The sequence below is a fragment of the Mobula birostris genome, chromosome 11 (genome assembly GCF_030028105.1).
Source record: "Mobula birostris isolate sMobBir1 chromosome 11, sMobBir1.hap1, whole genome shotgun sequence".
NCBI lineage: Eukaryota > Metazoa > Chordata > Chondrichthyes > Myliobatiformes > Myliobatidae > Mobula > Mobula birostris.
This window is the reverse complement of record NC_092380.1, coordinates 88,735,384-88,763,148: the sequence shown is the minus strand read 5'-3', so window position 1 is coordinate 88,763,148 and position 27,765 is coordinate 88,735,384. Positions and strand designations below refer to the sequence as shown.

General features: G+C 43.2%; 1 protein-coding gene across 3 annotated transcripts in view; it reads right to left on the bottom strand.

The window, feature by feature from the left end:
- The window catches only part of alkbh3 (alkB homolog 3, alpha-ketoglutarate dependent dioxygenase), a 63,665-nt gene extending 46,813 nt beyond the window's left edge, over window positions 1–16,852 (bottom strand). For all 3 annotated transcript variants that reach the window (XR_011887799.1, XM_072272684.1, XM_072272683.1), the window contains exons 1-3: window positions 16,750–16,852; window positions 10,301–10,418; window positions 3,818–3,915 (exon numbers count right to left, since the gene is read on the bottom strand). Coding sequence is in view for 2 of the 3 variants with exons in the window: in XM_072272684.1 (XP_072128785.1) it covers window positions 3,818–3,915; window positions 10,301–10,379 (177 nt within the window). In the remaining variant the exon portion in view is untranslated. The remainder of the gene's footprint in view (window positions 1–3,817; window positions 3,916–10,300; window positions 10,419–16,749) is intronic.
- Between the last annotated feature and the right edge of the window lie 10,913 nt (window positions 16,853–27,765).

The following is a 27,765-nucleotide window of genomic DNA, read 5'->3' as shown; positions in this document are numbered from 1 at the left end:
GATCCAGGATTCTTTGAGTGTTTTTTATCATTTTTACCAGATCTGAATCCTTATTCTTTGGTGATGGGAGGAGATTTTAACTGTTGGCTAGACCCAATTTTAGACCGATCATCTTCTAAACCAGCGTCTCTTAATAAATCAGCTTTATTTATTCAATCTTTTTTATTGAAGTATGGTATAGTTGATGTTTGGCATTTTTTACATCCTTTAGATAGGGAGCATTCGTTCTTTCCCCATGTTCGTCATACATATTCCAGGATTGATTTTTTTTTAATCGATAGTCAAATGATTTCCCCAGTTCGTTCCTGTGAATATAAAGAGATTGCTGTTTCAGATCATGCTCCTATATTTCTATCTTTAAAACTCCCTGGTCTTTCTCAAGCCAATAGATTTTGGCGTTTTAATACAACTTTGTTATCTGATAAAGAATTTTTTAAATTTCTAGAGGAGCATATTATTTTGTTTTTTGAAGAGAATAAAAAGGAAGAAACTTCTAATTTTATTGTATGGGATACTTTCAAGGCCTATCTTAGAGGACAAATTATTTCTTCTACTGCGAGTGTAAGAATAAAACTAATAAAGAAAGAACTGAATTAGCCAATCAATTGAAACAATTAGATCAAAAATATGCTATAGCTCCAGATCCCGTTTTACATAAAAGACGTGTTGAAGTTAAAACTAAATATGATCTTCTGTTAACATATCCAATTGAAATTCAACTTCTTAAAGATAAAACTCAATTTTACATTCACGGAGATAAATCAGGCAAAGTATTGGCCAACCAATTAAAAACTTCTGTAGTTAAATGACAAATTAAAGAAATTTGCAAAACTTATGGTGATAGGACAACTGATTACTCTGAAATAAATGATACCTTCAGAGAATTCTATTCCAAACTTTATAGTTCTGATTCCCCTAAAGATAATACTGTAATGAATAATTTTCTAGATCAATTAGATATCCCCTGCACTTTCTGCAGATAATTGCAAACAGATGGATCAACCCATTTCTTATGAGGAAAACCCTGAGGCTATACATTCATTACACTTGGGGAAGGCTCCGGGTCCAGATGGATTTTCTGGAGAATTTTATAAGGCTTTTTCTTCATTAATTATAACCGCAGTTACACTTAGTCTTTTTGGATTCTTTCAAATTGGGTAGTTTGCCTCAAACTTTATATGAAGCTTCTATTTCACTTATCCTAAAAAAGAACAAGGATCCAACTGAATGCTCTTCATACAGGCCAATTTCATTACTCAATGTTGTTACTAAAATTCTTTCTAAAGTTTTGGCTCGTAGGATTGAAAATATTTTACCTTCTATTATTTCTGATGATCAGACTGGATTTATTAAAAATCAACATTCCCATTTTAATATACGCCAAGTACTAAATGTTATTTACTCTCCTTCTCAGGAGATATCGGAATGTGTGATATCCTTAGATGCTGAGAAGGCCTTCGATCAGGTTGAATGGAATTATTTATTTAAAACCTTAGAAAAATTTAATTTTGGACCAGATTTTATTCAATAGATTAAATTACTTTATTAATCTCTTTCTGCTTGGGTTCTTACTAATTTTCAAAATTCCAAACCATTTAAGCTTCACCGTGGAACTAGACAAAGCTGTCTGTCTTTGCTTTTTGATCTAACTTTAGAACCTCTTGCCATTGCTTTTCAAGAATCTAATGATATCTGTGGTATTTTAAGGAGAGGTATCACCCACAAAATCTCGCTTTATGTTGATGATATATCTAATGTTGAGACCTCGTTACCTTGCATACTTTCTTTACTCTCCCGTTTTAGCCAGTTTTCAGGATATAAATTGAACACACATAAGAGTGAATTATTTCCTTTAAATAATTTGGTATCAATTAATACTAATCTCCCTTTTAAAATTGTAAGGAATCAATTTACTTATTTGGGTGTAACAGTCACTAATAATCACAAACTCCTGCTTAAAGAAAACTTTCTTACTTTATTGAACTATGTAAAAAAGATATCATTAAATTGGTCACCTCTTTCAATATCGTTGAAATTAACTCTTTTAAAATGAATACTCTACCTAAATTTATATATCTTTTTCAGGCTTTACCCGTTTTTAATCCTAAATCCTTTTTTGACTCTCTTGAATCTATTTTATTCTCCTATATATGGAAAAATAAACATCCTCGTTTAAATAAAGTTCATCTTCAAAAACCTAAAAAGTCTGGAGGTTTAGCCTTACCTAATTTTAGGTTTTATTACTGGACAGTTAATATACGATATCTTACATTTTGGCTATATTATATTGATCGTGTAGACTGTCAGGTATGGGTCAGAGTCAGAAGCTAACTCTGTTAATAGATTTTCTATTATTTCTCTTCTTGGATCCTCACTTCCTTCATTTGTAAGTAAACTAACTGATAATTTAATAGTTAAGCATACTCCGAGGATCTGGATACAATTTAGAAAACATTTTGGTTTATTGAGATTTTCCCCTTCTGGTCCCATTTATTCCAATTTTTTTTAAAACCTCCAGGACTGATTTAGTTTTTAAAGAATGGGACAGGTTGGGTATTAGATGTTTTTGGGATCTGTTTGTTGGAGGAAATCTTTTTTCATTCGAGCAATTGTCAGCTAAATATATCTCACCCAAAACTCACTTTTTAAAATATCTACAAATCAGAGACTAAGGTGTCAATTATACACATTTCCTATAAGCTCAGCTAGAACTTACTAGACGTAATTTTTGATTTGTCACTTTTCATAATGATTCAATATCTAATATTTATGGTATGTTACTGGAGACGAGGAATGTACCTTTAGACAAAATTAAGAATCTCTGGGAACAAGATTTACAGACATCAATATCTGAGGAAACTTGGAATGAAATTTTTAAACTGGTTAATACTTCTTCGCTATGTGCTTGTCATTCCCTCATACAATTTAAGGTGGTACATAGAGTCCATATGACTAAAGATAAGCTAATTCGTTTTTATTCCGATATATCTCCCTACTGTGACAGATGTAATAATGGAGAAGCTTCATTAATTCATATGTTTTGGACTTGTCCATGTCTTGAAAAATATTGGAAGCAAGTTTTTTAAACTTTTTCTTTACTTTTCAAAGTCAGTTTTAAGCCTAATCCTCTGACAGCCCTATTCAGTATTGTTGCAGGACAAGATATCAAGCTGAAGACATCTGATTTACATATTTTGGCCTTTAGCTCTCTTTTAGCTAGGACGGCGCTTTTGTTTAAATGGAAAAATGTTTTCCCTCCTACTCATGCTCAATAGTTATGCAACGTTATGTCATGCTTAGATTTAGAGAAGATTCGTTGTTCAATTTCTGAATCTCATCAAGACTTTCAAACATTGCGGGGACCCTTTCTGAATTATTTTCAAAACTTTCAAAATCCGCAATTCATTGTTTAAATTCAGATGTTGGCTATTATTAATTTTTATTATACGAGAAGGTATTTTACCTCTTTTTCTCCTTAATAAACAGCTTCGGTCTTGGTAGGGGTTAGACTCATTTTTTGTAATAAATTAGTATATTTCAATAAAACTATTGACTAACCTACATGAATACGGGGTAATGAGATTGTTATTATGAATAGATATAATGTAATGGGTAGTTTTTTAAAATCTTTTTTGACCTTTTATATATACTTTCTGGTACTCTGTATTCTTCTATGTAGAAACTAATAAAAATATTGGGAAAAAAGGACATTAGTGATATCTAATACGTGGATTGCATCATGCTGCCAGTAACAATGGACATAATGTACTCAGCTAATAGAATCACACATTTAAAAACATTCCATTCTTTAGATTACCTCAGTGGGGTCTTGAAAGACAAATCGCCTATCAGCTGCAGCCTGTTCTTTTGATGGCCAATGTGTTCTAGCAACATTTTCTGAAGTACGTCTTCCAGCTAAAAATAGATGAAACACACTATATTTTAAAATGCAGTTAATATAAACATGAAACAGATCTCCGTGTTATAGTGTAATTTTTCTCAGCAATGTGGTATTTCAAAAATGAAGTTTTCAAAGTTTCCTTTAAGATATACATTCTAACAAGAATATATTCCAATGTACACATTTCAGTCACATACTAAATTTATCACCAGACATGTTCATATTTCTTTAAGAGGATATTACATCAAGTACTGTGATTAATAAAAAAAAACAATTGGGTCCATTTAACAAATGCTTGTGGAAGATATCATCTGAGATGGAAAACATCTTTAAAATGGGACAGTGGAAAAAAAACTTGTCTACATTTTGTATCTCCCGCTTACCAATTTCTTAAATACTACTCGCTCTAAATTATAATTTACTCCCTCTGCAGATTTTTGTTCTGTTTATCTTATATTTCACTTCATCAGAGAACATTTCGGGAGAGCAGTGTCATGTGTTTCACTGAGACGTGGCTGCACGGGGACATACCCGATCAAAGCGTTTCCATAGAGGGCTTCCAGACCGTTCGAGCTGACCGGAATTGCACTGAGAGCGGTAAGCGTAAAGGAGGGGGGCTGGCGGTTCTGGTAAATAACAGATGGTGCAATCCTGGGCATATTACGATCAAGGAATGTGTCTGTAGCCCGGATATTGAACTTTTTGCTGTTAAAATCCGGCCATATTATTTGCCAAGGGAAATCTCGTATGCAATTGTGGTTGTTGTGTACATCCCCCCCTCTGCCAACACGACGTCGGCGTGTAACATCATTTACACCACATAGCCAGATTACAAACCCAGCACCCGAGTGCCCTCACTACCATCTCAGGTGACTTCAACCAGGTTACCATGGCTAGAACACTGCCCAACTTCACGCAGTATGTGAGCTGTACAACCAGAGGGGAGAGGACTCTGGATTTGATATACACTAACATTAAGGATGCATACAGCTCCTCTCCCCTCCCCCCACTGGGAAGGTCAGATCACAACCTGGTGCATCTAAAACCCTGCTACGTGCCTCTGGTGAAGAGTAAACCTGCAATCTCAAGGACAGTGAGGAAATGGTCAGAGGAGGCTTATGAGGCGCTCCAGGGTTGTTTTGAGGTGACAGGCTGGCAGGCACTCTGCAAGCCACATGGAGAGGATATTGATGGGCTCACAGAGTGCATCAATGATTACATCAATTTCTGTGTGGACGGCAATGTTCTGACAAGAACTGTCCTTTGTTATTCAGATAACAAGCCATGGGTGACAAAGGACATTAAGGACATCCTGAACGCTAAAAAGAGGGTGTTTAGAGATGGAAATAGGGAGGAGCTGAGGGCAATACAAAGGGACCTGAAAGCCAGGATCAGGGAGGCTAAAGACAGGTACAGGAGGAAGCTTGAGTGGAAACTCCAGCAGAACAACATGAGAGAGGTCTGGAGGGGGACGAGGACCATCACTGGGTTCCGGCAAACTAACAACAGAGGAGCTGAGGGCAGTGTGGACAGGGCCAATGAACTTAACCTGTTCCTTAACAGATTTGACATTGTGACCCCTGCCCATCCCCCACATGAGCAATCTGTTGTCGGCCCCCAACCAACACATATTCCACTCTCCCCTCCTACCCCTCCTCACAGTCCCTCACCCTGCTCTCATGACTATACCCCTCCCCACCATGGTGGGCTTCACGGCTGAACAGGTGAGAAGACAGCTGAAACATCTCAACCCAAGCAAGGCTGCAGGACCGGATGGTGTCAGTACCAGGGTGCTCAAAGCCTGTGCCCCTCAGCTATGTGGAGTACTTCGCCATGTATTCAACCTGAGCCTGAGGCTCCGGAGGGTTCCTGTACTGTGGAAGACGTCCTGCCTCATCCCTGTGCCGAAGACGCCGCGCCCCAGCGGTCTCAATGACTACAGACCGGTGGCATTGACCTCCCACATCATGAAGACCCTGGAGAGACTTGTTCTGGAGCTGCTCCAGCCTATGGTCAGGCCACACTTAGATCCCCTCCAGTTCGCCTACCAGCCCCGACTAGGAGTTGAGGATGCCATCCTCTACCTGCTGAACCGTGTCTACGCCCACCTGAACAAGCCAGCGAGCACTGTGAGGGTCATGTTTTTTGACTTCTCCAGTGCATTCAACACCATCCGCCCTGCTCTGCTGGGGGAGAAGCTGACAGCAATGCAGGTGGATGCTTCCCTGGTATCATGGATTCTTGATTACCTGACTGGCAGACCACAGTACATGTGCTTACAACACTGTGTGTCCAACAGAGTGATCAGCAGCACTGGGGCTCCACAGGGGACTGTCTTGTCTCCCTTTCTCTTCACCATTTACACCTTGGACTTCAACTACTGCACAGAGTCTTGTCATCTTCAGAAGTTTTTGGATGACTCGGCCATAGTTGGATGCATCGGCAAGGGAGACGAGGTTGAGTACAGGGTTACGGTAGAAAACTTTGTCACATGGTGTGAGCAAAATTATCTGCAGCTTAATGTGAAAAAGACAAAGGAGGTGGTGGTAGACCTGAGGAGAGCTAAGGTACCGGTGATCCCTGTTTCCATCCAGGGGGTCAGTGTGGACATGGTGGAGGATTACAAATACCTGGGGATACGAATTGACAATAATCTGGACTGGTCAAAGAACACTGAGGCTGTCTACAAGAATGGTCAGAGCCGTCTCTATTTCCTGAGGAGACTTTGGTCCTTTAACATCTGCCGGACGATGCTGAGGATGTTCTACGAGTCAGTGCTATCATGTTTGCTGTTGTGTGCTGGGGCAGCAGGCTGAGGGTAGCAGACACCAACAGAATCAACAAACTCATTCGTAAAGCCAGTGATGTCGTGGGAATGGAACTGGACTCTCTCACAGTGGTGTCTGAAAAGAGGATGCTGTCCAAGTTGCTTGCCATCTTGGTCAATGTCTCCCTTCCACAACATAATGTACTGGGTGGGCACAGGAGTACATTCAGCCAGAGACTCATTCCTCCGAGATGCAGCACAGAGCGTCATAGGAAGTCATTCCTGCCTGTGGCCATCAAACTTTACAACTCCCCCCTTGGAGGGTCAGACACCCTGAGCCGATAGGCTGGTCCTGGACTTATTTCATAATTTACTGGCATAATTTACACATTACTATTTAACTATTTATGGTTCTATTACTACTTATTATTTATGGTGCAACTGTAACGAAAACCAGTTTCTCCCTGGGATCAATAAACTATGTCTATGACTATTACCATGTCTAAGATTCTGCTATTACTGTCCTTAAAATGATCTTCATGAAATGCAATGGTAGGGGCAAAACTGCTTTCAACAGTCATAGGTGACAATTGATGGCATGCAAAACTATGTCGGTACTCTATGTCTGGCACTGAATATTTAAGATTATTTCATTTTAATAATGGGACACTTATTGAAAGTAGTGATTGCTGGCAGTGTCCCGGCAGAGTGAACGCCGAGGTTGGACGTGGATTCTCATCCACTGTATTTCATTCATGTTGTTGTGTACATACAGTACATGCTCTGCCTTGCAGATGTGTGAATAAGCACTGAAAAGAAAAAGATAAAGCAAAAATAGAAAGGAGAATTTTGCCTTGATGGCTGTGTGTAATAACAAACTAATCAAGGGATGTAAGAGTGGAATTTTGGGAGGAATCTTTTCACAATGGACACTGTTGTTCAATAGGAGACATACAATACCTGAGGAAAGTTTATTTAAAAAAAACTATCTCCAAACAACAGCTTAAGAGACTACAGCAAAATAGGAACAAAGCTTATGCTTACCAATTCTTCCCATTTAAGAAAATAAATTGAACAGGAAGAATATAAGAATACTGAAAATAGGAAGTAATTTTGTAAATAATACCAATATGTTGAACATATATATTTTCCAGCATCTAATCAGGAGCTGAGGTGCCGACTATGTCAGAAGTGACATATCATAATTTCAAAAGCTAATGATGTAAAATGTTGACATGCCAAGCTCAGTGCTGAGAAGTGCAAGTCGATGACACTACAGTGGTGGGGTTTAGAAGAATGTGGGGGGGTGGGGTGGAAATCTCATTGAAACCTATCAAATTTTGAAAGGCCAAGAAATAGCAGATGTGGAGAGGATATTTCTTATAGTAGGGGAGTCTAGGACCAGAGGGCACAGCCTCAGAATTGAAGGATATCCATTTAGAACAGAGATGAGGAAAAATTTCTTTAAGCAGCGGGTGGTGAGTCTGTGGAATTCACTGCCACAGACAGCTGTGCAGGCCCAGTCATTGGGTAAATTTCAGGAAGAGGTTGCTAAGTTCTTAATTAATCAGGGCATCAAAGATTATGGGTAGAAGGCACGAGAATGGGGTTGAGAGGGAAAATAAATCAACCATGGAATGGTGTAACAGACTCGATGGGCCAAATGGCCTAATTCTGCTCCTATGTGTTATGGTATTATGACTGTTAGGAAATCTGCACGTTCCATCCTTGGCTCATTATAATAATTACTGTAAATGATAGTGTCATTCTGGAAATTTATGTCCTTAAGCCATAGGGAACATGTGGAAAGAGGAGAAACTTAAAAGGATCTAATCGTCCCCTTCTACCAGCTGATACCAAGATACAAATATGAGCAACATAGCTCAGAATCCAGTACAGACAAAATGCTGGAGGAATTCAGCAGATCAGGCAGCATCTATGGTGAGAAACAAAGTTTTGAGCCAAACGTACAGTCAGCTGTTTATTTCCCTCCATAGATGCTGCCTGACCTGCTGAGGTTTTCCAGCGTTGTGTGTGCGCTGTTCTGGATTTCCAGCATCTGCGGTCTTTCTTGTGTCAGAACCCAATACAATGGGCCCTCAGGCTGCAAAACCCACATTGCACCAGCTATGCAGCAAATCCTAATGCACTGTAAACACAACTTCAATTGTAACAACTCAAGACTTGTTTACCATTAAGACTCTACACTATTAAGTATCTCAGTAACTGCTATTCTCTATTTAATATTTTTTTAATTCAGTAAGGCCTTTGAGAAGGTTCCACACGGAAGGTTAGTTAGGAAGGTTCAATCGTTAAGCATTAATATCGAAGTAGTAAAATGGATTCAGCAGTGGCTGGATGGGAGACGCCAGAGAGTAATGGTGGATAACTGTGTGTCAGATTGGAGGACGGTGTGTAGCAGTGTGCCCCAGGGATCTGTACTGGGTCCATTATGAATGATCTGGTGATCTGGATGATGGGGTGGTAAACTGGATTAGTAAGTATGCAGATGATACTAAGATAGGTGGCGTTGTGGATAATGAAGTAGGTTTTCAAAGCTTGCAGAGAGATTTAGGCCAGTTGGAAGAGTGTGCTGAAAGATGGCAGATGGAGTATAATGCTGAAAAATGTGAGGTGCTACATTTTGGTAGGACTAATCAAAATAGGACATACATGGTAAATGGTAGGGCATTGAGGAGTGCTGTAGAACAGAGGGATCTAGGAATAATGGTGCAAAGTTCCCTGAAGGTGGAATCTCATGTGGATAGGGTGGTGAAGAAGGCTTTTGGTATGCTGGCCTTTATTAATCGGAGCATTGAGTGTAGGAGTTGGGATGTAATATTGAAATTGTATAAGGCATTGGTGAGGCTAAGTTTGGAGTATTGTGTACAGTTCCGGTCACCGAATTATAGGAAGGATGTCAATAGGATTGAGAGAGTACAGAGGAGATTTACTAAAATGTTGCCTGGGTTTCATCTCCTAAGTTACAGAGAAAGGTTCAACAAGTTAGGTCTTTATTCTTTGGAGCGTAGAAGGTTGAGAGGGGACTTGATAGAGGCATTTAAAATTATGAGGGAGATTGACAGAGTTGACGTGGATAGGCTTTTTCCATTGAGAGTGGGGGAGATTCAAACAATTGGACATGAGTTGAGAGTTAAAGGGCAAAAGTTTAGGGATAACATGAGGAAGAACTTCTTTACTCAGAGAGTTGTGGCTGTGTGGAACGAGCTTCCAGCAGAAGTGGTTGAGGTAGGTTCGATGTTGTCGTTTAAAGTTAAATTAGATAGATATTTGGACAGGAAGGGAATGGAGGGTTATGGACCAAGTGCAGGTCAGTGGGACTAGGTGAGAGTAGGAGTTCGGCACGGACTAGACGGGCTGAGATAGCCTGTTTCCGTGCTGTAATTGTTACATGGTTATATATAGTTAAAAAGTACTGACTGAAGGCAATAGGGGCAGAGTGGACCAGATATAGAGTGCAACTCAGATCATTCAATCAATAAGCTCTTGATAAATCACAATTCCCTAATTGATTCAAATATGCATACTGCTATACACTTTGATTTCTCCATTAAATCACCAATACTAATTTTCTGCTTCAGTTTTTAAGAAAAAGATTTTTGATATCATACCTTGAAATGCGGTTGTTGCAGCCTTGCTGTGGCCTGCCCATGAACCCTGCACTCTTGCCCGCTGTCTTTTGTCTGCCATGTTGTTTGTCTCACTTCTTCACTGTCATAGCAATCTAAACTATAAGAGCACAACCTCAGAAAAACAGCATTTTTTCGTTCAAAGTAAATTTATTGTCAAAGTACATATGTGCTCAGTGGCCACTGGGTGTATGTAAATGGTTTTCTGTTGCTATAGCCCATCCATTTCAAGGATTGACATGTTGTGCTTTCAGACATCCTCTTCAGCACAACGCTTGGTTATTTGAGTTACTGTTGCCTTCCTGTCAGCTCGAAGCAGTCTGGCCATTCTCCTTTGACCTTTCTCATCAATAAGGCATTTTTGAGCACAGAACTGCTTCTCACTGGATTTTTTTTTATTTTTCACACCATTCTCTGTAAATTCTAGAAACTGTTGTGTGTGAAGATCCCAGGAGATCAGTTTCTGAGATACTCAAACCACCCTGCCTGGCAGCAACAATCATTCCATGACCAAAGTCACTTAGATCACATTTCTTCCCTATTCCACTGTTTGATCTGAGTAACAACTGAACCTTTTCACTATGTCAGTATACCTTTATGCATTGAGTTGCTGACACATGATGGTTGATTAGATATTTACATTAATGCGCAGTGTACAGGTGTACTTAATAAAGTGGGCACTGAGTGTATGTCACCACATCCTACCTTAAGATTCACTTTCTTGCAGGAATTTACAGGAAAATAAAGACTTACAATAGAATTTATGAAAAATTATAAATAACAAAGGCTGACAAACAACTAATATGCAAAAGAAAATAAATTGTGCAAATAATAAGAAAAAGTGTAAATAAGTCCTTGAAAGTGAGTCAATTCAGCGGTGAGGTGAATGAAGTTATCCACGCTGGCTCAGGAGCAGATGGGTGCTAAAAAATATAGCAATTCATCCCAAAAGGTACAATCTGAGTGAGGACCTCAATGAAATCACTGTCACTAAAGAGATAGTGATGAGCAAACCAAAGGGCCTAAAGTTAGATAAGTCCCCTGGTCCTGATGGGATGCATCCCAGGGTGCTGAGGGAATTGGCGGAGGTTATAGTAGACGCGTTGGTAATCATTTACCAAAACTCTCTAGACTCTGGGCAGTTCCTGGCAGATTGGAAGACAGCAAATGTCACGCCACTTTTTAAAAAAGGATGTAGGCAAAAGACGGGCAACTCCAGTTAGCTTAACATCTGAAGTCAGGAAAATGCTTGAAGCTGTCATTAAGGAAGAAATAGTGAAACATTTAGAAACGAATGGTTCCATTAGGCAGACGCAGCATGGATTCAGAAAGGGCAGGTCCTGTGTGATAAACTTACTGGAGTTCTTCGAGGACATAATGAGTGTAGTGGATAGAGGGGCGAGGTGGATGTCATTATACTTGGATTTCCAGAGGGCGTTCAATAAGGTGCCGCCCAAAAGACTTATAAATAATATACGGATGCACGGAGTCGGAGGAAGTGTATTGGGATGGATAGTGGATTGGTTAACCAATAGAAGGCAGAGAGTTGGTATAAATGGGTGTTTCTCCGGTTGGCAGGCAGTGGTGAGTGGGGTGCCACAGGGGTCGGTGCTGGGCCTGCAGCTGTTTACCATTTACATTGATGATTTGGAAGAGGGGACTGAGAGTAGCGTAGCAAAATTTGCTGATGACATTACACTGAGTGGAAAAGTAAATTGTACAGAGGATGTGGAGAGTCTGCAGAGGGATATAGATAGGTTAAGTGAGTCGGCCAAGGTCTGGCAGATGGAATACAACACTGGTAAATGACAGATCATCTGCTTTGGAAGGAATAATAGAAGAGCAGATTATTATTTAAATGGTGAAAGATTGCAGCATGCTGTTGTGCAGAGGGACTTGGGAGTGCTTGTGCATGAATCACAAAAAGTTGGCTTGCAGGTGCAACAGGTTATTAAGAAGGCAAATGGAATGCTGGCCTTCATTGCTAGAGGGATTGAATTCAAGAGCAGGGAGGTCATGCTGCAACTATACAGGGTACTGGTAAGGCTGCACCTGGAGTACTGTGTGTGCAGCTCTGGTCTCCATACTTGAGAAAATATATACTGGCTTTGGAGGCAGTGCAGAGGAGGTTCACCAGATTGATTCCAGAGATGAAGGGGTTAACTTAGGAGGAGAGATTGAGTCTCCTGGGACTATACTCTCTCGAATTCAGAAGAATGAGAGGGGATCTTATAGGAACATACAAAATTTTGAAAGGGATAGATAAGATAGAAGTAGGAAAGTTGTTTCCATTGGTAGGTGAGACTAGAACTGGGGGACATTGCCTCAAGATTCAGGGGAGAAGATTTAGGACAGAGATGAGGAGAAACTGTTTTTCCCAGTAAGTGGTGAATCTGTGGAACTCTATGCCCAGGGAAGCAGTTGAGGCTTCTTCACTAAATATATTTAAGATACAGTTAGATAGATTAGTAGGGAAATTAAGGTTATGGGGAAAAGGCAGGTAGATGGAGCAGAGTTTACGGACAGATCAGCCATGATCTTATTGAATGGCGGGGCAGGCTCGATGGGCCAGATGGCCTACTCCTGCTCCTATGGGACCAAAGGCGAGGGTTGGGCCAATTTCACTCGCTTGCCTGTGATGTTCACTCCTCTCTCTGCGGCACTGAGGCTGTGAGTGTTTCCACTGTTACACATTTCGTTGCGGCTTGCCCTGCTATATTAACTTGAGACTGAGGTTTTGGGCCTACTCCGGCTCCTCCACGGATCTCTTACTAACTCTTCTTTCAGTTAGTCCTGACAGGGGGGGGCTCGGCCCGAGGTGTCGACTATACCTCTTCCTAGAGATGCTGCCTGGCCTGCTGCGTTCACCAGCAATTTTTATGTGTGTTGCTTGAAATTCCAGCATCTGCAGATTTCCTCGTGTTTGAGGAATAGTCAGCCATTTGACCTCTCAAAGTTTACATCACCTTTCAGTAAGACTCTCCCCAGAAACTTCATTTTTTAACAGGCATGGCCATATTTCTGACAATTGTGATGAGTAGCTTCCCCACCCTGCCTGCCTCCACTAGATGTTATGGAGATGGGGATATGCTCTTTTTTTAAGCGATGGGGGAGCCTCTCTCTGAACAGGGGATGTGCTCAGACAGGCACCCTGGGTGTGGAGGGAGAAAATATCTCATCAGAAACATGAGAAAATCTACAGATGCTGGAAATCCAAGCAACATATTCCCATTTCCTTCTCTCACCTTGTCTCCTTATCTGCCAATCAACTCCTGGTGCTCCTCCCACTTCCCTTTCTTCCATAGCCTTCTGTCCGATCAGATTCACCCTTCTCCAGCACTTTATCTCTTTCACCAATTGACTTCCCAGCTCTCCACTTTACCCCTTCCCCTCTCCTGGTTTCACCTATCATCTACTACTGTGTATATCTTCCTCCCCTCCCTCCACCTTCTTACTCTGACTTTTCATTATTTTTCTCCAGTCCTGATGATGGGTCTCGGCCTGAAACTTACTCTGGAACAACACCTTATATTCCGAGCAACACACATAAAAATTGCTGGTGAACGCAGCAGGCCAGGCAGCATCTATAGGAAGAGGTACAGTCGACGTTTTGGGCCGAGACCCTTCGTCAGGACTAACTGAAAGAAGAGATAGTAAGGGATTTGAAAGTGGGAGGGGGAAGGGGAGATCCAAAATGATAGGAGAAGACAGGAGGGGGAGGGATGGAGCTAAGAGCTGGAAAGTTGATTGGCAAAGGGGATATGAGGCTGGAAAAGGAAGAGGATCATGGGACGGGTGGCCTAGGGAGAAAGAAAGGGGGGTGGAAGCCCAGAGGATGGGCAAGGAGTATAGTGAGAGGGACAGAGGGAGAAAGAGAGAGAGAAAAAATATATATAATAATAATAAATAAATAACGGATGGGGTACGAGGGGGAGGTGGGGCATTAGCAGAAGTTAGAGAAGTCGATGTTCATGCCATCAGGTTGGAGGCTACCCAGATGGAATATAAGGTGTTGTTCCTCCAACCTGAGTGTGGCTTCATCTTGACAGTAGAGGAGGCCGTGGATAGACATATCAGAATGGGAATGGGACGTGGAATTAAAATGTGTGGCCACTGGGAGATCCTGCTTTCTCTGGCGGACAAAGTGTAGGTGTTCAGCAAAATGATCTCCCAGTCTGCGTTGGGGCTCGCCAATATATAAAAGGCCACATCAAGAGCACCGGACGCAGTACATTACCCCAGCCGACTCACAGGTGATGTGTTGCCTCACCTGGAAGGACTGTCTGGGGCCTTGAATGGTGGTGAGGGAGGAAGTGTAAGGGCATGTGTAGCACTTGTTCCACTTACAAGGATAAGTGCCAGGAGGGAGATCGGTGGGAAGGGATGGGCAGGGGGACAAACTGACAAGGGAATCACGTAGGGAGCGATCCCTGCGGAAAGTGGGGGGGGGGGGGGAGGGAAAGATGTGCTTAGTGGTGGGATCCCGTTGGAGGTGGCAGAAGTTACGGAAAATTATATGTTGGACCCGGAAGCTGGTGGGGGTGGAAAGTGAGGACAAGGGGAACCCTATTCCTAGTGGAGTGGCGGGAGGATGGGGTGAGAGCAGATGTGCGTGAAATGGGAGAGGTACATGAAATGGGACAGATTTGTTTGAGAGCAGAGTTGATGGTGGAGGAAGGGAAGCCCCTTTCTTTATAAAAGGAGGACATCTCCTTCGCCCTAGAATGAAAAGCCTCATCCTGAGAGCAGATGCAGCAGAGACAGAGGAATTGTGAGAAGGGGATGGCATTTTTGCAAGAGACAGGGTGAGAAGAGGAATAGTCCAGATAGCTATGAGAGTCAGTCCGCTTATAGTAGACATCAGTAGATAAGCTGTTTCCAGAGATAGAGATAGAAAGACCCAGAAAGGGGAGGGGGGTGTCAGAAATGGACCAGGTAAACTTGAGGGCAGGGTGAAAGTTGGAGGCAAAGTTAATAAAGTCAATGAGCTCAGCGTGCAGGAAGCAGCGCCAATGCAGTCGTTGATGTAGCGAAGGAAAAGTGGGGGACAGTTACCAGTATAGGCCTGGAACATGGCTTGTTCCACAATGCCAACAAAAAGGCAGGCATAGCTGGGACCCATACGGGTGCCCATGGCTACACCTTTAGGAGCCAAAGGAGAAATTATTAAGAGTAAGGACTAATTCCGCTAGACGGAGAAGAGTGGTGGTAGAGGGGAACTAGTTAGGTCTGGAATCCAAAAAGAAGCATAGAGCTTTGAGACCTTCCTGGTGGGGGATGGAAGTATATAGGGACTGGACATCCATGGTGAAAATAAAGCGGTGGGGGGCAGGGAACTTAAAACCATCGAAAAATTTCAGAGTGTGAGAAGTGTCATGAACATAGGTAGGAAGGGATTGAACAAGGGGGGATAAAACAGTGTCGAGGTATGCAGACATGAGTTCGGTGGGGCAGGAACAAGCTGAGACAATGGGTCTACCTGGACAGGCAGGTTTGCAGAGTTTGGGTAAGAGGTAGAAACAGGAAGTGCAGGGTGTGGGAACTATAAGGTTGGTAGCAGTGGATGGGAGATCCCCTGAGCAGATAAAGTTGGTGATGGTGTGGGAGACAATGGCCTGGTGCTCCTTAGTGGGGTCATGATCGAGGGGTAAATAACAGGAGTTATCTGCAAGTTAACACTGTGCCTCGGCAAGGTAGAGGTCAGTACAGCAGACTACAACCTTATATTCCGTCTGGGTAGCCTTCAACCTGATGGCATGAACATTGACTTCTCTAACTTCCGTTAATGCCCCACCTCCCCCTTGTACCCCATCTGTTATTTATTATTATTATTATATACATTTTTTCTCTCTCTCTGTCCCTCCTTGCCCATCCTCTGGGCTTCCCCCTCCCCCTTGCTTCCTGGGCCTCCTGTCCCATGATCCTCTCGTATCCCTTTTGCCAATCAACTTTCCAGCTCTTGGCTTCATCCCTCCCCCTCCTGTCTTCTCCTATCATTTCAGATCACCCCTCCGGTTCCCACTTTCAAATCTCTTACTAGCTCTTCTTTCAGTTAGTCCTGACGAAGGGTCTCAGCCTGAAACGTCGACTGTACCTCTTCCTAGAGATGCTGCCTGGCCTGCTGCGTTCACCAGCATTTTTTATGTGTGTTGACCTGCTGATTGTTTTCCCAGCATTTAGTGTGCGCGGAGAAAATATTCTATTTGGACAGTGTGTGTGTGTGTGTGTGTTGTTCTTTTTGTTGCTTTGAGAAGCTTCACATACGTTGCTACAAAATTTGCAGTGTATTAGTTGAAAGTACAGGGGTATTCTTGGTTGTTATGGGAGAAAGGTCTCGTTGTTTACTCGGAAAATGATAAGGCACAAGGAGGAAGTTAAATGCCCCCCTTGCTCCGCTTCACTAATCAATAAGATCGTAGTAGATCTCTTACCACAGTCTGCATTAACTCCATTTCTCCCTGATATCACTTCCACTCCGCCCGCTTCCCTACACAGTCCTCACCAACCTCACAGTCGGACTTCCGTTGTGTCACAGTTCCGAATCCGGTCGGATCCAGCACAGAGGAGACCCGGTAAAATCGTTCCCACCCGACACCCGCTCTGAACAAATCGAGCTCGCAGAAGGATGGCGCACCGTGCATCTGTTTTAACCGAGGATCAGCCAAGAATGGGAACTGTCGGCATGATGTACGTGTAGCGGATAAGCGGGAAACAGCACGGTCTGAAATGAATACGAAAATAGGAGAAAACAACAGGTGGAAGAAGCATAAAAGAGGGAGGAGAGAGAAGAAAGAGTAGAGCGAAAGTGTGAAAAGTTTCGGTTTAGGTGCAGTGAGGGAAGGTGGTCAGTTTCCAAACGATGCGGTTCAGGAAAGTAAAGAAGAATCTTCGAACTTTTGCAAAATTAAAAGCGGAACCGTTTTGTTATTCTGCAACTTAATAATTCATTCAGCGTCTCCACGTAACACAATCCAAACTACGTCTGTCCTGGATGTACCTATACATCTATTGTTCAGTCCGACGACAAGCAACATCGCGAATACATTTATGCTGAGAGCAACAAATGCTGGAAGCACAGACCGGCTGTTATAAAGGGACAAAAAAGAAAACTAGGGAAATAATAAATATACTAGAAAGACTTATGTGACAGCGACTATCTATCTGTGGAAGAGTCTGTAGTTCCATATTGGGTTCGTTGCTTAACTCAAACCCATAAAACGGGAATAGAAGTAAGCCATTTTTTAAATCCCAAGGGACTGATTAAACGGTGAAGGTGGGAAAGAAAGGTAGGCCAGGACAGAGGGCATGATGTTAGGGTAGCTGGGGGAATGCGTGTGTAGTGGACGGATCTATTTCTTTTAGCACAGTAACTCCCCTTAATACTAATTATTGACTGATAACATCCATGCGCATTGATGTATTGCTCTCTGCAAAGTGAATTTACAAGTTAACTTCATCTCCAAGTGTATGCCTTTCTTTATTTGAAGTGTAGTTGTACAGACACAACAAACTGGTGACGAATACGAACCTGAATGTCCGCAGATATCACCAACTGCACCGACAGTTACGAGACAGCAGAATTCGTTGGAAGGGAGAGAGACAGCGAGAGGGAAGAGTGAACTAATACAGAGAAGGTGGTCACAGATGCTAGAAAAGGGCACATAAGTGTCAGTGCACAGTACACAGTGAGAGATGCACAGCTAGCAAAGCTAAAGTGAAAATAATGTGACGAAGGCCTTAGTTGGGAAAGTCGACAAACTTGATAGTACTAATGACCGGGAATCATATAATGAGAGAGTTGAACTGTATTGTAATGCTAACAACATGGATGAGAAAAAGAAAGTCTCCACACTTCTTAGCTTAATTGGGTGCTAAAACGTACCTCCAACCTGAGGAGGTTGCTTATGCAAACAACAGGAATACTGCAGATATTGGAAATTCAAGCAACACACATCAAAGTTGCTGGTGAACGGACATCTGCTCTCACTCCATCCTCCCGCCACCCCACTAGGAATAGGGTTCCCCTGGTCCTCACCTACCACCCCACCAGCCTCCGGGTCCAACATGTTATTCTCCGTAACTTCCGCCACCTCCAACGGGATCCTACCACTAAGCACCTTTCCCTCTCTCCCCCCCCCCCCCCGCTTTCCGCAGGGATCGCTCCCTACGTGACTCCCTTGTCCATTTGTCCCCCCCATCCCTCCCCACTGATCTCCCTCCTGGCACTTATCCGTGTAAGCAGAACAAGTGCTACACATGCCCTTACACTTCCTCCCTTACCACCACTCAGGGCCCCAGACAGTCCTTCCAGGTGAGGCAACACTTCACCTGTGAGTCGGCTGGGGTGATATACTGCGTCCGGTGCTCCCGATGTGGCCTTTTATATATTGGCGAGACCCGACGCAGGCTGGGAGACCGCTTTGCTGAACATCTACGCTCTGTCCGCCAGAGAAAGCAGGATCCCCCAGTGGCCACACATTTTAATTCCACATCCCATTCCCATTCTGACATGTCTATCCACGGCCTCCTCTACTGTAAAGATGAAGCCACACTCAGGTTGGAGGAACAACACCTTATATTCCGTCTGGGTAGCCTCCAACCCGATGGCATGAACATCGACTTCTCTAACTTCCGCTAATGCCCCACCTCCCCCTCGTACCCCATCCGTTATTTATTTTTATACACACATTCTTTCTCTCACTCTTTTTCTCCCTCTGTCCCTCTCACTATACCCTTTGCCCATCCTCTGGTTCCCACCCCCCACTTGTCTTTCTCCCGGACCTCCTGTCCCATGATCCTCTCGTATCCCCTTTTGCCAATCACCTGTCCAGCTCTTGGCTCCATCCCTCCCCCTCCTGTCTTCTCCTATCATTTTGGATCTCCCCCTCCCCCCTCCAACTTTCAAATCCCTTACTCACTCTTCCTTCAGTTAGTCCTAACGAAGGGTCTCGGCCTGAAACGTCGACTGCACCTCTTCCTAGAGATGCTGCCTGGCCTGCTGTGTTCACCAGCAACTTTGATGTGTGTTAGTCGCTTATGCAACTTAGTAACTTCTGAGAAGCTCAACAAAACTGTTGAAATTTTACAAAATCACTTGAGCAGGAAAACTCTGGTAATGTCTGAGAGATTTAGATTTCACAAAAGAAACCGTCGTCATCATTGTGGCTATCCCTCGAGGTCGAGGATTTTGGTCTTTGTTCTGTTGATCTACGTATGGGCTCTCAAGTGGCTTATGAGTCCAATCTTGGCTTTGAAAGTTCTTCCGCATTCAGGACAGGTAGTTCCAGATGGCAGATCAGGCTTTGGTTGTTGCTGCCTCTCTTTCCATTTTCTTCTCTTTTCTTCTAATTCTGCACATCTGTTGGCTTCAAAAGTTGCTGTTCCTTCTCGGATGATGGTTTGCCAGAGTTTCCTGTCCTTGGCATTGGTTTCCCAATTGTTGATGTCGATGTTACATTTCTTCATGTTGGCTTTTAAGACGTCTTTGAATCTCTTCTGTTGTCGGCCTCTTTTACGTTTGCCTTCTTTAAGCTAGGAGTAGAAGATTTGTTTCGGCAGACATCTGTCTTTCATCTGAACAACATGACCGCTCCATCTTAGTTAGTTCTTGATGATGTAGGCTTCAATACTTGTTCTTTTTGCTTCATTTAGCACACTGACGTTGGTTCTTCTATCTTCCCAGCTGATATTTAAGATGTTTCGAAGACAGCGTTGATGGAACTTTTCAAGTGCCTTCAGATGTCGTCGGTATGTTGTCCGGGTTTCCGATGCATACAGGAGTTTTGGGATCACCACTGCTTTGTGCACTAACATTTTGGTGTCACGATCATGAAAGACTCTTGTTCGGAGACGTCCAAAAGCTGTTCCAGCACATTTAAGATGATGTTGGATCTCATCATTAAGGTCGACATTGGAGGAGAGGTGACTTCCAAGATACGAAAGGTGGACAACGTTTTCCAGGGTTGTTTCGCCAAGTTGAATTGTTGGTTTGTCTCAGTTGGTGACGGTTGGTAGATGATCTGAGTCTTCTTGGAATTGATGGTGAGTCCAAGTTTCGTGTATGCATGGTTGAAGGCAGTCAGAATCTGTTGTAGGTGGTTTTCTGAGAGAGCTGCAACACTATTGTCATCTGCATATTGGAACTCGATGAGGGACCTCGTGGATGTCTTGTTTTTGGACTTGAGACAGGCAAGATTGAAAAGTCTGCCATCTGTTCTGTAGACAATTTCGATTCCTCGGGGGAGGTCATCCTTGATGATGTGGATGATTGTCGCAATGAAGATGGTGAACAAAGTTGGGGCAATCACACATCCATATTTTACTCCTGATCTGACTTGAAAAGACTCACAGTTACTGTTGCTGACCATGACTGTGGCAAGCATGCCATTGTGGAGGAGTCTGAGGATTCGAATGTACTTTTCAGGGCATCCATAGGTGGATAGGACATCCCATAGGAGTTCCCTTGATACCGAGTCAAAGGCTTTGGTGATGTCAATGAATGCCATGTACAAAGGTTGAAGTTGTTCACAACATTTTTCTTGTAGTTGTCGCATTGTGAAGATCATGTCAATTGTTCCACGTGATCGTCTAAAACCGGCTTGTGTCTCCGGAAGGATCTTCCCAGCTAAAGGCTTGAGCCTGTTGTTCATGATGTGGATGAGGATCTTTCCTGCTGTTGCTAACAGGGAAATTTCACGATAGTTTCCACATTCGGATCGATCACCTTTCCTTTTGTAGATGGTAACGATTGCTGAGTCTCTAAAGTCTGCTGGTATGTCTTCATTTATCCAGATCTTGATGAGAAGTTGATGCAGTTGATAATGAAGCGGGTTACCTCCAAATTTGTAGACCTCAGCTGGTATTCCATCGAGTGCAACGGCCTTGTTGTTTTTCAAGGCTTTGATGGCTTCCTTGACTTCTTCAAGTGTTGGAATTTTCCTTAGGGAGTTGTCAACAGGCTGTCTTGGAATGTTGTTAATCACATTCCTGTCAAATAAGAGGGTCTGATTTACAAGATCTTCAAAGTGCTCCCTCCATCTAGAATTGATGTCAGCATTGCTCTTCAGGATGGTTGAACCATCCTTGCTTTTGAGAGGGACTTGACCGTGAGTGGATGGGCCGAAAATAGCTTTAGTTGCCTTGAAAAAGCCTCGAGTGTTGTTCGCGTCTGCTAGTTATTGGATTTTCTGAGCTTTCTTCCTCCACCATTGGTTTTCCAGGTTTTGGGTGCTCTTCTGGACTGCAGCCTTGCATTCCTGATAGTGTTTCCATTTGGTAGCCAATTGTTGGTCATTTTGTAAGGTGATCATTTCCTCCTTTCGTCGATGAGTTGTTGGAGTAGTTTGTCGTTACCACCGAACAAATCCTGATGTTTCTTCATCTGGAACCCAACTGTTTCTTTGCAGGAGGTGATGATAGCGTTCTTCAATTGATTCCAGTGTTCTTCTACAGATGGTGGGATTTGTTGAGGCAGTTGTTCTTGAACATTTTGTTGGAACTTCTGTACATGGTTGATGTCTTGAAGGATGTCAACATTGAATTTCTTAATAGTGTTCTGATTTTGGTGTTTCCTTTTGGGCCGAATCTTCATTCTCATGGTGGACGAGATGAGACGATGGTCTGTCCAGCACTCATCGGCACCACAAACAGCTCTTGTTATCAGTACATCTTGTTGGTCCTGAGATTGTATGATGATATATTTGATGAAGTGCCAGTGTTTGGAGCGTGGATGCTGCCAGGAGACTTTGTGTCTGTTTTTCTGGTGAAATAGAGTGTTTGTAATCACCAGGTTGTGTTCAGCATATTTGGTGAGGAGGAGTGTTCCATTGGCATTGACCTTGCCAGCTCCTTCCTTGCTTATTATTCCAGTCCAGAGCCTATTATCTTTCCCGACTCTGGCATTGAAATCTCCAAAGAGAATGATCTTGCATTGTTGGGAACAGAGGAAAGGATGTCATCAAGTTGGGCATAGAAGTTCATCTTTACTTCATCTTCAGCATCCAGAGTTGGAGCATAGGGGCTGATGATGGTGGCGTGTTGGTTCTTGACGATTTGGATTCGCAGAGTCATGAGACGTTTGTTGATTCCCAGTGATTGCTCTGTCAGCTTTTGAACTAGGCTGTTTCGGATGGCAAAACCTACTCCATGGATCCTTGGTTGTTCAGGATCAAGTCCTTTCCAGAAAAAGATGTATTAACCTTGCTCTTCCTTTAGTTGCCCTTCTCCAGCTCTGCGGGTCTCACTCAGAGCAACAATGTCAATGTTGAATTTTTGGAGTTCCTGGGCAACAAAGGCGGTTCTTCTCTCTGGTCAGTCTGAGTTTGGGTTATCCATCAGAGTTCGTATATTCCAGGTTCCAAATTTCATAGTTTCACTTCTTGATGCTTTTCAACCGCATGATAGTGATCCCTCTGGACGCAGCTTTCCAGACAGGGTGGAGTGAAGCAGCCTATTTTTAGGGCACCTTTTCTAGCCCCCTCCCAGTTTAGGGTGAGCAGAGTGGATCCTAAATAGGGCTGCTCAGACGTGAATACTGCTACCGAACAACTTTCCTGCTTCTGTCCAAAGGTTGAGCGACTGAATCAAGTATTCACCATTTTCATGCTGGTTCTTGACTAGGAGCTTCCCGCCATCACATTGCCTGCTCCCGTCGCCCTCCCCTGATCACAGAAAGACTTGAAGATGTGGCCCACAGAGCGAAGACGCCTGTGCGTGTATTTGTTTAATGTGTGCTTGGTGTTGCACTCCAAGAAGCACACGATGCTTCACAAATCAACCAACTGATTCTAATGGCATGGAAACCACGGCAATTGGAGCTGGTGGATTTGTTGCAGCCTTCATTCGCCTTCACAGTCGTTGAGTTCGAAGTAACTTCATCCACCTCTTCCACCGCTGAGGTCCTGGTTGGATTGTTCTTTGTCAGGGACCGCACCCTCGACCTTACCGCCATGGGTGACCCTACCAGGAGCATAGCTCCAGACGGCATTGCTCTCAGGATCTCAGGACCACACAAGCCTCTCCACCACGACAGGGTGACAATCCACAGAGGAAACAAAAGAAACCAGTTACACAAAAGAAACCAAAGAATGAATGCATTTCTGAATACATTGCAGAACTGTGCAAACTTTTCCAATACTGTGACTTTGAAGATGGACTTTCTGCTACATTAAGGGACTGCCTTGTATTTGGCATGCATAGTCAAGGTGCTCAAAAGAGGCTACTGTCTGAGAGAGACCTAACCTTAGAATGGGCATTGACCATTGCAATATCAATGGAGCTTGCAGCAAAGGATGCGCCTGAACTACAGAAAAAGCGTTTAGAATGTGAGATGCACAAAATGTCCCTGAATGGGGCAAAAAGCGAAAACTTTTATCAATGTGGCAAATCTTCCCATGATGGAAAAGTTTGCAGACAGTGTCACAGACAAGGCCACATAGACAGTGTGTGCAAGTTGGACAAAAACCACACAGTGTGAAGTTCTAAGTATGAAACTAAACAAATGCATAAAGCGACTGGATGTGAAACTGAATCAGACAACACAGAATCTGACACACTGATGCAAAACACAGCAGTTAGAGCCTTATGTGTTGAATGGAGCAATTACGCCATACCCATTGTCCTGGTGACCAAGAAAGGGAAGGCCGGAGCCGTTCGCGTATGCATGGACCTCAAAGTGAGCATCAATCCTGTGCTGTGTACTGTGCAGTATCCCGTGCACAGAAGACATTTTTGCATCTTTGGCAGGTTTTCAAAGATTGGCTTGTCACAAGCCTATTTGCAAATGGAGATCAAGGAGTCAAGCAAGAAAGTTCCTCACAACACTCACAAAGGTCTGTTCCATTATAATCATCTCATCTTTGGTGTCACATCAGCTCCAGTGATTTGGCAAACAGCAATGGACCAAGTGCTTCAAGGTATCCCAGGAACACAATGTTATCTTGATGACATCATTGTGACTGGCAAGAATGATGAAGAGCACCTCTGTAACCTTGGTAAGGAGATTACCAGGCTGAGTGAGTATGGTCTGCATGCAAGAGAGACAAATGTGAGTTCTTTGAGAATGAATCTCATATTCTGGACATGTCATTGACAAGCATGGCTTACATACAGTGGTGCAAGAAAGTTTGAAAATCCTGTAGAATTTTCTCTATTTCTGCATAAATATGACCTAATATGTTTTCAGATCTTCACCCAAGTCCTAAAAGTCCTCGATAAAGAGAACCCAGTTAAATAAATAACACAAAACATTATACTTGTTCATTTATTCATTGAGAAAAATGATCCAAAATTACATGTATTTGTTGGAAAAAGTATGCGAACCTCTGGGGTAATGCCTTTTACAAAAGCTGTTTGGAGTGGTGTATTTCAATCAATAAGATGAGATTGGATATGTGGGTTGTAGAGGTGTCCTGCCCTATATAAAAGACACAGAAAGTCAGAACCTGCTCTTCTCAGGAATGATCTGTTTAGGTGCACCATGCCCCGATCAAAATAACTTTCAGAGGACCTTAGAGGAATTGTAGAGATGCATGAAGCAGGAAAAGGCTAACAGAAGCATTTTTAAAGACTGAGTGTTCATCAGCCTACAGTAAAATAAATTGTCTACAAGTGATGGAAACTCAGTACTGTTTCTGCTCTTCTCTAGGAGTGGGCATCCTGCAAAGATCACACTGAGAGCACCACATGCAGTGCCAAAAGAGGTGAAAAAGGACCCAAGGGTAGCAGCAAAAGACCTGCTGAAATCTCTAGAACATGGGTTGTTATCATGGGTGACTTTAACTTCCCTAATATTGATTGGCACCTGATTAATTCCGAGGGTTTAGACGGGGCAGAATTTGTTAGGTGTGTCCAAGACGGAGTCCTGTCATAGTGTGTTGACAGGCTGACTAGGGGGAATGCCATACTAGATCTAGTATTAGGTAATGAACCGGGTCAGGTCACAGATCTCTCAGTGGGTGAGCATCTGGGGGACAGTGATCACCACACCCTGGCCTTTAGTATTATCATGGAAAAGAATTGAATCAGAGAGGACAGGAAAATTTTTAATTGGGGAAGGGAAAATTATGAGGCTATAAGGCTAGAACTTGCGGGTGTGAATTGGGATGATGTTTTTGCAGGGAAATGTACTATGGACATGTGGTCGATGTTTAGGGATCTCTTGCAGGATGTTAAGGATAAATTTGTCCTGGTGAGGAAGATAAAGAATGGTAGGGTGAAGGAACCATGGGTGACAAGTGCGGTGAAAAATCTAGTCAGGTGGAAGAAGGCAGCATAAATGAGGTTTAGGAAGCAAGGATCAGATGGGTCTATTGAGGAATATAGGGTAGCAAGAAAGGAGTTTAAGAAGGGGCTGAGAAGAGCAAGAAGGGAGCATGAGAAGGCCTTGGCGAGTAGGGTGAAGGAAAACCCCAAGGCATTCTTCAATTATGTGAAGAACAAAAGGATGACAGGAGTGAAGGTAGGACCGATTAGAGATAAAGGTGGGAAGATGTGCCTGGAGGCTGTGGAAGTGAGTGAGGTCCTCAATGAATACTCCTCTTTGGTATTCACCAATGAGAGGGAACGATGACGGTGAGGACAATATGAGTGAGGTTGATGTTCTGGAGCATGTTGATATTAAGAGAGAGGAGGTGTTGGAGTTATTAAAATACACTAGGACAGATAAGTCCCCAGGGCCTGACGGAATATTCCCCAGGCTGCTCCACAAGGAAGAGATTGCTGAGCCTCTGGCTAGGATCTTTATGTCCTCGTTGTCTATGGGAATGGTACTGAAGGACTGGAGGGAGGCAAATGTTGTCCTCTTGTTCAAAAAAGGTAGTAGGGATAGTCTGGGTAATTACAGACCAGTGAGCCTTACGTCTGTGGTGGGAAAGCTGTTGGAAAAGAATCTTAGAGATAGGATCTATGGGCTTTTAGATAATCATGGTCTGATCAGGGACAGTCAGCATGGCTTTGTGAAGGGAAGATTGTGTCTAACAAGCCTGATAGAGTTCTTCGAGGAGGTGACCAGGCATATAGATGAGAGTAGTGCAGTGGATGTGATCTATATGGATTTTGGAAAGGCATTTGACAAGATTCCACATGGTAGGCTTATTCAGAAAGTCAGAAGGCATGGGATCCAGGAAAGTTTGGCCAGGTGGATTCAGAATTGGCTTGCCTGCAGAAGGCAGAGGGTGGTGGTGGAGGGAGTACATTCAGATTGGAGGATTGTGACTAGTGGTGTCCCACAAGGATCGGTTCTGGGACTTCTACTTTTTGTGATTTTTATTAACGACCTGGATGTGGGGGTAGAAGGGTGGGTTGGCGATTTTGCAGATGACACAAAGGTTGGTGGTGTTGTAGACAGTGTAGAGGATTGTTGAAGATTGCAGAGAGACATTGATAGGTTGCAGAAGTGGGCTGAGAAGTGGCAGATGGAGTTCTACCCGGAGAAGTGTGAGGTGGTACACTTTGGAAGGACAAACTCCAAGGCAGAGTACAAAGTAAATGGCAGGATACTTGGTAGTGTGGAGGAGCAGAGGGATCTGGGGATACATGTCCACAGATCCCTGAAAGTTGCCTCACAGGTGGATAGGGTAGTTAAGAAAGCTTATGGGGTGTTAGCTTTCATAAGTCAGGGGATAGAGTTTAAGAGTCATGAGGTAATGGTGCAGCTCTATAAAACTCTGGTTAGGCCACACTTGGAGTACTGTATCCAGTTGTGGCTGCCTCACTATAGGAAGGATGTGGAAGCATTGGAAAGGGTACAAAGGAGATTTACCAGGATGCTGCCTGGTTTAGAGAGTATGCATTATGATCAGAGATTAAGGGAGCTAGGGCTTTACTCTTTGGAGAGGAGGAGGATGAGAGGAGACATGATAGAGGTGTACAAGATATTAAGAGGAATAGATAGAGTGGATAGCCAGCGCCTCTTCCCCAGGGCACCACTGCTCAATACAAGGGGACATGGCTTTAAGGTAAGAGGTGGGAAGTTCAAAGTGGATATTAGAGGAAGTTTTTTTACTCAGAGAGTGGTTGGTGCGTGGAATGCACTGCCTGAGTCAGTGGTGGAGGCAGATACACTAGTGAAATTTAAGAGACTATTAGACAGATATATGGAGGAATTTAAGGTGGGGGGTTATATGGGAGGCAGAGCTTGTGTGTCGGCATAACAATGTGGGCCGAAGGGCCTGTACTATGCTGTACTATTCTATAAACTCTATCTTTGCCAGGGTCTCTGTTCATGTGTCTACTACAAGAAAAACACTGAACAAGGATGATGTTCGTGGAAGGCCACCACGGAGGAAACCACTGCTCTCTAAAAGAAATATTGCTGTACTTCTCAAGTTTGCAAAAGACTGGATGTTCTACAACACTTCTGGGACAATGTTTTGTGGATAGATGAGACAAAAGTTGGACTTTTTGGCAGAAATGCACATTGCTATGTTTGGAGGAAAAAGGGCACTTCA